We start from the raw sequence: 10,097 nt of genomic DNA, 5'->3' as shown, positions 1-10,097 counted from the left end.
ACTTTGAAACACAAAATATATGTAAGATTTCTACATTCTGCTACATTGAGATTTATTTACCAACCTCGTGTTAATGTATTATGTTATTATATTATATTAAGGTGTATAGTATTGTAGTATAGTATTGACAATCCTGATACAGTGAAGCATTTTGTGTGTGTGTTCACAGGTTAAAAATAAACTGTGAAATGGGTGATATGAGTGACATAATATTCTCCAATATTTCTTTCCCCAGAGACATGTTCAATAAGACTGTGCTCCTGGCATTAGTGGTGCTGCTGGTGGCAGCAGTCAGCACATTTGTGGGCGTCTTCTATGGCGTAGGGAAAAGGAAACCCCCAATTGAACACTCCTACCCTAGGGCAGCTGTGGCAGCAGACGCAGGACGGTGCTCAGAGATTGGCAGGTTAGTAAGTGAGTCATCAATCATCACATACAGTATCACACACACACACACAGACACAGACACACACACACACACACACACACACACACACACACATACTGTACAAATTAAAGATGCAAGAGATATCCAAGGGAGATCTAAGACTATTACTGCTTCGGCACGAAGTCCATACAAATACATTTGAACCATTAATCATTTAGCTTTTATAACTCACTGTAAGACACTATCAGCATGGTGTAGGCCTATCAAGTTCTGATTGAACATTGGATCAGAGATGCTAAACCCCCCCCCCCCCCTTCTCTTTCTCTCTCCTTGTGTGTACATGTCAATAACGTCAGTGAAACCCTGCAGAAAGGAGGATCTGCAGTCGATGCTTCTATAGCTGCATTACTGTGTGTTGGGATCATGAATGCTCACAGCATGGGTATCGGAGGGGGGCTCTTCATCACAATCTACGATGCAAAAACCGGTATAACTGTCAATAAACTACACAATTCTACACAATTAAATCATGATTGCTAATTTAAATCTGGAGGGTACAGAATAATTTCTATTCACAGGACTAATCCATTCATGGCTTTATTAAGTGCATAATTACACAGAATATACTATTACAGTCTGATCATTGTTACTGTTACATCTGAATGGTAATTGTTACTGTTACGTCTGAAGCTTAACTGTGGATGCCATTGCCTTCTTCCCAGGAAAGGTAGAAACCATTGATGCTCGGGAGACGGCACCCCAAAATGCAACACAAAACATGTTTGGGAACAGCACTGATAAAGCCCAGAAAGGTAATATATAACCAACTATGTAACTCACTGAAACACTTTGGTAAAAGTTGTTACATTTACGATTTAACCTTGTGCTGATATAGTCACTTACAGCTCATAAAACAAAGATAAGTGGGGTGCAAATTATCTACTAAGAGCAATTAATCAGTAAAGATAAAAGAATATCTTGGACAAAGCACTTCGTATCTTCTAAGAAAAGGAAGGAGGTTTCCCTTTCTTTATCATCCTCTGTATTTGTAGGACCGTTGTCCATTGCTGTACCAGGGGAGATTCGAGGATATGAGATGGCACACAAACGTCATGGCAAACTACCATGGAAAGAATTGTTCCAGCCAAGCATCAAACTTGCACAAGAGGGCTTTCCTTTAGGCCGGGCACTGGCCAAAGCTATATCTAGTTACAGGAAAACCATCATTAACGATACAGCTTTATGGTTAGTACCATTATTATTAAATGGGGTGTAACTGATATTGTTTTTCTTTTTGAACAATAGGGGAAAGAAATATGTTTTTTTGTTATTCTGAACCATGTTTATTCAGTAACAGTGGTCTCTCTCCAGCTCTTTAGTAAACAGAAAATATATTTTCAGCTTGAGAGAGAGAATTACGAGATATAACCCCACAAAGATCATTTATCAGCTTCAATTTTATATTGTTCCAGTTCAGTTCTTTCCGGATTGGACCAAATTGGTATCCTGACCTGAAAATGTATTTTCTGTTTATTAAAGAGAGAAGCTGGAGAGACGGGGAAACTCTATAGCAATGATTGCAATTAGAATATAGAGCTATTTAACAGCTTATTTTAATGTACAAATGTCACTTGCAACCCCTGTAACTAATGATAAAAAGCACTCATTGACCCAAGGTTTAGACTTACAATATATTTGATCATTATTGACAGGACATTCAGAGCATCTTATAAATACATGTGAGCATGCAATGAAATCAGTGTTCTGCTTATTTCAGCGAGGTGTTTTGTGGGGAAAATGGCGATATCTTAAGAGAAAATGACACCATCACATTTACAAAGCTGGCAGAGACCTATAGGAGAATAGCTGAGGAGGGCCCTGAGGTGTTCTACACAGGACAAGTAGCCCAGGACCTTGTGAGGGATATTCAGGCATCAGGTACTGAATCTTTTGTTTATGTGAGGAACTAGATAATGTAACTCTTTCACATGAAAGTAAAGTTCTTGCTATTCAGAACATGAAGAAAATAAATACACACAACATTCACTTTTAGTAGCAGATGAGAAATATGATGATCTTGAATAATGCTTAGAACGGTACAGTATGATTAAATGAGTAAAAAAAAAGACTACAGATTCTGAGATCCTGGAGACTGTCTCACACAGTATTATATTGTGCCAAGATATTGATGAGTGTGCATTTGATGAAGGAATTTTAACAACCTAATATTAATCCTCATTAAGATGGAAAAAAAACCTGAATGAGGAATGACAAATATTTCAAATTTTAATGGATTTGACAAGCAAGCAAATACAGCTGTGCAGCAATTATATAACGATTATCAAGAGTAATGCATTTCTTGAGGGTTGTTGATCTGATGAGTGGGCTTGCAAACTAGTAGAATTACGTGTGTGTGTGTGCGTGTGTGCACACGTGCGCATGTTTTCCATTACTATTATTAAAAGTATAGATAATAAGTTTGATTACCATGACCAAGTATGCCGCACAATGTGTGTTTTTCAGGAGGTATTGTCACGATGGAAGATCTGAGGGATTACAAACCTGTCTTGGATGAAAGCCCCTTAAGGGTGAATGTGGGAGAGTACACCATCGCTGCCCCCAATGCCCCAGCTAGTGGTCCAGTGCTTTCCCTGATCATGCACATCCTGGCGGGTAAGGCTTTGAGACAATTACACTCACAGTGTGGAAAATAAGGTCTGCTAGCTGATGCTGATAGGAGTAATTAAGACCCACACAAGATCGTTTTATCGGTCATTGCACTTTTTCTCACATTTGGGTCACTAGGCTATACATAATCCTCCTGGATATTGTCTGGATATTACAGACAAATAAACATTCCAGGGGTGCATCAATACCGCTTTTCAATGACCGCTTTTTACTATTTTTGAGTACTCGTCGCCGGTACAAAATATTAGTACAAAGATTTTCAATAATATTGCTATTTCTTTGCATACTGAGTACACACTGTACACTGTATAGGATATGTGGACAAGGGTTCCTGCCATTGGCATCCTTCTGCCCTGGTAAGTACGAGTGTTTTACCTGGTATCTGTGTTCCAGAGCTCCTGTCCAGCTCTGGGTCCCCTTAATTTTTTGTATCCTACTGACTCAACTGCCAATGAGGAGCCCCCACCGGGAGGACATAGAGCCCTCGTTGTAACTCCTCCCGCTCATCACATATTTGTTCAGGAGTGGGAAACTCCAACAGGTTGGACGGCTGTGAGAGGAACCGGGAGGGATAGCGTTCCTCTGTGAGCGTTACGCCCTCCTGGTGAAACTCCTCACTCTCAGGTCAAAAGAAGCGGCTGGGGAATCCATGTGTATTCAAGGAGACATCATGACGTAACAGGAATACAATCTTTTTATGGGGGGAAATGTCTTAGTTACACAACATTGTTTTGTTCTTATAGGTGAGGTACTGTATGTACTGTATATAGATCTCTTTCCATTTGGCCAAAGGAGGCATACACCATCACCACACTAATTAATGCATCCATCCACATTGTGATGTATGTGGCTTCATTCACAAACTGCTGTCATACAGTAGTATCTTGCTATTTACTGTACTATCGATAGTCAAAGACTGGACGGGGAGGCCATGTTTTGCTTATATTGATTTAGTCTCAAGACTATTGCGTAATCAATCCATTTAAGAGGATAACAGGTGGCATGCTATACAATCAGAAACATATTTGTTTCATTATTCCTGTTTTGACATTGATCAATTACCTCAATTACATCCACATGTGAAAAAACACACCGGCAGTATAGGGTTCAAAGAGTCTTATGTATATTCATGTGAAGAAAATGATGGTTGCATTTCATTTAATTTTATATTGTCTGTCATGGCAACAGATTCTGCGCCAATCCCTGTCATGTGCTTGAACTGCACGCATGGGTAAAGATTCCTGGGAAACAAGACATTGCATGTACTTGCTCCAGTACAGTGACAGTGTCTGTCTCAGAGGATTAGATAAGAAACCTAAAGTAATTAATGTCCCTGAACATTCCCTCTCTCTGACAGGGGACCCACTCACTGTGCCCCCTCTCTGTCTAACACACAAACACTAATCTGACCAATTTACCTCTAATTGGACACAGTTGAGCGGTGGTGGTATCATACACACGTCAGTGGTTGCCCAGGGCTTTCATACAGGTGATTCTCTGTGACGTCAGTTTCTTTCTAACAGCTATATAATTCATAAAAATACACGCTTTCTGTTACCCTCCCATCGTTTGCCTGGGGTGATTCTTTTCTTTTAACAAATCGAACCCTCCACCACCTTCTTCTTTCCCTTTGTGACTGTTGGTTCAGGCAGATGCCAGATCTCATAGCTGTGGTCAGGGAGTGCAAAATAAAATGGCAGGAATGTGCTGAGCCATGTCAATCTTATCTGTGATCGAGTGGTTGAAGCAGATAAAGGGAACGTGATAAACAAAGCACACAAAAGGAACATGATTAAAATCATTCGCTATCACCAATGATGCCATTGTATTTCACAGGGTACAACTTTACCTCAGACAGTATGTCAACCCTCGAGAAAAAGGTGTTAACATACCATCGTATTGTTGAGGCCTTCCGGTTTGGTTACGCAAAGAGGACCTTGCTCGGAGATCCGAAGTTCCTCAACATCACAGAGGTCTGTTTCCAGTCTCACTCAGAACTGAATGGTTGATTCATATTTCAACACAAATATATCAGCCTCAGCCTGTAAATATAATTAGACTGCTCTGAATATAAAGTTGTGTTCTGCGTGGGCTTGTTTCTTATCCACAGCTCATCCAGAATATGACCTCCGTTTCCTATGCCAATCAACTCCGTGAAAAGATTACAGACGACACCACCCATCACATGAACTACTATGAGCCAGAGTTCTACATGCCCGACAACCATGGGACTGCTCATCTTTCAGTTGTAGCAGAGGATGGCAGTGCTGTGGCAGCCACCAGCACCATCAACCACTAGTATGGCAATAAACACTTAATTGGCTGTTATTAGAAAAATATTTATGTTGTTTTTATTAGAAGGATATAAGGTCAATTGTATAGTTTGTGGTACGATTGCAGCTTGCCAAAAGTACAGCAAAACATTTTTTTGCCAAAAATAACTGAATCAAAGACTTTGACACTTTGCATCACATTTTTCACTTGAAAATCTAATTGCTTGAAAATGAAGCTCCTTGAGATGTTATCTCTTTTTCAAAGGGATCCAAGGGGTAGAATGAATGTAAGCAGTATTCACTCTAGTGAAGATTCTTACAGGGCTGTTTTTACATTTTCACAGTTAAAGCTACAATCAAGGACTTATTTTAATGAATAAAATATTACTTTAACTAAACTAACCAATCTGGATGGTAGAGTATGTTAATACAATATACACACAATATAACTACATCTAGCACATCCGGCACACCGGATTGGACGCCATAAGCAAGCACCACCATCTTTATTGCGGGACATTGATTGTTGCTGACATAAAATGTATGGATTGTAGATTTAAATTAACTAAACTGAGCTATTTTTGTATTTTTCAGTTTTGGCTCCAACGTAATGTCCATATCTACAGGAATTATCCTTAATAATGAGATGGATGACTTCAGCTCTCCTTTCATCACCAATGGCTTTGGAGTGCCCCCTTCACCAAATAACTTCATCAAACCAGGTTTGAAACACCTAAAATGTACACCCATGGAAGCCACCCTATTATTAGATGCCATCTTGTTAAGTCAGCAATTAATTATTTGTTTAATTTGGGGTTTTACATTTCATTCTCTCAATGAAATCATTCTTGAGATCTAGACTTGATCTATTAGTCTCCACATGTCAACTACTCAGCCATCTTGGATCCTGTCAGCAGAGTAGGGATTAACCACATGAACCCTAAGCATCCCTATCCTGGGATAAACATTCAGCAAAAATGGCTGAATCTACAAGCTTCACAACATGTCACATTGCAATGTGTTGTGAGCTTGTAGAGCTAGCTTAAAGGTGGCCATCATCTCTGACCCATTGTTTAAGTGGAGGCTTTATTGTTTTCCAGATGAGAAGAATAAGACTGCGGGCCAAAAGAGATGCAAATGCAATAGCATTATTTTGGTGAACAGATAAGCTCTCCTCTGACTTTACTACACAAAAAATGGCTGTGATAGGATTAGGATCAAGTGTTTCCCACACATGCAAGGAGGATTCAGAAATGTTTTCATGCCTGACAATCTCCAAAATATGTGGCTCAAAGTGGCAAGGCTTTGGTGATATCTGGGACATTTGGGATTTACTGTAGGCTATATTTTAGCTAATCTGGCCATTTAAAAAATGCATTCATTTAAATACTGAACTGTAGTCTTAGTCTATGTCTTATACAGAGAAATGAGGTGTAGATGCACGCTATATTGTTTCCCCAAATCTGTTCTGGTGTTTCTTCCTCAATGTCCTCTTCGGCTGCTTTGTTATTAGCCCAAGTAAGGGACGTAATGTGCTTTGGATATTATGAACTTGTCATACAGGTTGAGGTCTGGATCAACAATTAATTATTTGTTTATTTTTTACTTTGGGATAATGGGATTTGTAACGTGACTACTTGAATTTAGAGGTAACGGAGAGGTCAGAAGCTAAATTGGGGAAATTGTTTTCCAGATATAAAGTTCTGCTTGAAAGTTTGAACCCTTTAGAAATGTCTGTATTTCTGCACACCTAAAACATAATCAGATTTTGACACAAGTCCTTAAATTAGTTAAACCAATAGCGTTAGCATTTAATTTGAGGGTGAGATTAGAGTCAGGTGTTTTCAATCACACATTTTGATGTTGTGACTTGTCGTGACCCTACCCTACTTCTGGTATGAGACATTAGCACACAAAAAACGTGGGGTCTTGTACATTCTTTTTAGCATATTTTGCTTGGATCTCCAATAGCATCCATTAACCTGGCCATCATGTTGGGGACTCCTATTGTTTTATCAGGCATGGCCAGTCCACATTTCTGTTCAATGATAATGTAGCAGAAAGTATGCTGTACTGGAAAACTCTGTATAGTTTCAAGGTTCAGGCAGAACTCAGATGTTGTGAGGTAACTACAGGTATGTCAGGTTCAAACACAGCAGGAAGAGACTTGGAGGCAGACAAAACTATGCTTGCTGGCACATACAGTATTGTACAGTACCTGAGTATGTTACTCAAACAGCAGAGTTAAAGGCTGATTTATACGTCAACATATGATGCTGTTGTGTGCTGAAAATACCAGGTCTACAAGCTCACAACGTGTTGACGGAGTATATAACTATGAAATAGAAACAATAATGATTGTCTGAATTCTATTATCTTCAGTAGTTCTGAAGACATTGACACATTCATATTATCTATGGTTTGATTCTGTGTCTTAGGGCAAAGTAATTGTAACTGAATTCCTTTTTGCCATTCCCAGGAAAGAGACCCATGTCTTCCATGTGTCCAACCATCCTCTTTGACCAAGATAATAGAGTTAAGATGGTGGTAGGAGGCTCAGGGGGGACAAAGATTACCACCTCTGTTATTCAGGTGAGTCGATAAACAAGCTGTTCAATGAGCTTGATAGATTGATACACTCACAGTTGCATAGTTTCACTGAGTTTGCCTGCAGATCATCCTCAGCTGAACTGTTTGTTGTGCTGTAGGTGATTCTAAACGCCCTGTTCTTCGGCTATGACGTGAAGAAGGCAGTGTCAGATCCAAGGATCCACAACCAGCTGAGTCCTAACGCCACGTTAGGAGAGCCTGACTTTGACAAAGTAGGTTCATAGACGACACCACAAAATGTACTGTAAGAGTTTCCATACAAAATATACCACTGCCGAGTCCTAACACACATATCTCTGAAAGCAGTGCCCAATCTCAATTTACTGTAATTGGTTCAAAGATCATTATTGTATATATTGAGTGTGTGTGTGTGTGTGTGTGTGTGTGTGTGTGTGTGTGTGTGCGCGCGAGTGCATATATATATATTTATTATTTCAATATATTTTTTATATGATGAATACTTACTTTCTATGTGCTTAATATATTACAAGGTATAATTTAAATTGATGTTTACTTGGGTGTGATGTATGGTTTTACTTACAGGAGGTTCTCAAAGGCTTAGCAGAGAAGAACCATGAGATAGAAGTGCTGAAGTCTACAGGAGCAGTGGTGCAAGCTATTGTTCGCCATGGTGACCTACTCCATGCATGGTCAGACCCCAGGAAGTGGTCTTACGCTGCTGGGTACTGAGATCAGTGTCATATTATTTATTCATCTACAGCGGTTCTCAAACGTTTTAACTTAACCCATTAAGACCTGAGACCGATTCTACAAATGTCTTAACAGTTTTCTGTAAAACTTGAGTGGTTTCAGTGGTTCTGAAAAATAATTAATGTCAAGGACCCCCAACATTTTATGTATTTGGCCGCTGACCCCTCAAAATACAAAGATTTGAGTTAAAAATGTTCGCTTTAAAAGAATATATACTGTATATTAAAATGTTCACGATTTTTCAAAAATAGCTCAGATCTACAAGCTCGTAGCACGGCATGAAGTGACATGCTATGAACTTGTATATCTGCTATTTTTGAAAAGCCAAAGTATAAAATGATGCTTTTTAGCTCAAAATTACGTCACAGAACTTGTAGATCTGCTATCTTAAAGGATGACATCACCCATTTTCAACCTATCATATAATTGGTCCTCACTAATGCTCATGATAAAATGGTAAAAAAAAAAATCTACTCTGTCTCTCAGAGGACGGCTGTGGACACTTCAGAAACCTGCATACCAGTGACATCATCGTTAGGCAGGTTTATTTTATCTAGATTTTTATTAACGTGAGAACAATGGCTTCCATTAAAGCATGCTAACTTTCCAGGAATAGAAAGCCTGCAGTTTCTATTAACTTGACATCGATGATGTCACTGGTAGACGGGTTTCTGAACTGTCCACAGCCCTCCTCTGAGACACAAATGGTACCATATTATAATGACGATTAGTGAGGACCAATTATATGAAGATAGGTTGAAAATGGCTGAAGTCGTCCAAAGAATTACGTTATTTATACATGCCCATAATAGGGATGCCAGGGCGATAGTGGTGATAGTAATTCTTTATGAAACTTTTAGAACTGAAGTGTGGTTAAATTATCTGTACATTGTGTTTTTATTTTTATTTTTTACTGTAGATATTAATTGAGCGCACATACAAGCATTCATTTGTATGACAAAGGTGACTTACTACAGCTCTACAATTATAAAATATTCTTCATAACTAGAGTTATGTTCTATATTCTACGACAGTATATTTATTCAACCATATTTTTTGAGTGGTGCCAGGATGATGAGTATTTTTTTTCTTCTGGATAATGGTTAACATATGATATTGAACTTCTGTATAGCAAAGAAAGTTTCAGATAACATTACACACAAGACGAAATGTTAACTGGGGATTTCGGTCATGGTATCCAGGCTGTTTTCGCCAGACCAAGTTGTTCGGAACTGTAAACAAGCAACGTTACTTATGGAGATAATGATCTGGCAAAATACTGCTATTAGGCTTATCCACTTTTCCACTACAAAGTAAACTAGTAGTTAAGGGTGTTGGAGGTTTGGGGATTTACACTACATTTTGAGAAAGTTTTAGTTGAAGCACTGCAGACAAAAGTACATCTTCTGCTGAAATGAAGCATAATT

General features: G+C 38.9%; 1 protein-coding gene across 1 annotated transcript; it reads left to right on the top strand.

The window, feature by feature from the left end:
• Positions 1-239: 239 nt before the first annotated feature.
• Positions 240-8,649, top strand: ggt1b (gamma-glutamyltransferase 1b; the record flags this gene model as incomplete). Its single annotated transcript, XM_080419701.1, has 12 exons — positions 240-406; positions 745-875; positions 1,111-1,200; positions 1,441-1,633; positions 2,166-2,326; positions 2,912-3,061; positions 4,913-5,049; positions 5,187-5,374; positions 5,944-6,071; positions 7,829-7,941; positions 8,058-8,171; positions 8,503-8,649. 12 exons carry the CDS (start codon positions 240-242, stop codon positions 8,647-8,649), a joined length of 1,719 nt encoding a protein of 572 aa, XP_080275827.1.
• Between the last annotated feature and the right edge of the window lie 1,448 nt (positions 8,650-10,097).

This window comes from Gymnoscopelus braueri, assembly GCF_963280865.1.
Source record: "Gymnoscopelus braueri genome assembly, chromosome: 22".
NCBI lineage: Eukaryota > Metazoa > Chordata > Actinopteri > Myctophiformes > Myctophidae > Gymnoscopelus > Gymnoscopelus braueri.
The sequence above is the reverse complement of the archived record's forward strand: the minus strand, read 5'-3'. Positions and strand labels throughout refer to the sequence as shown.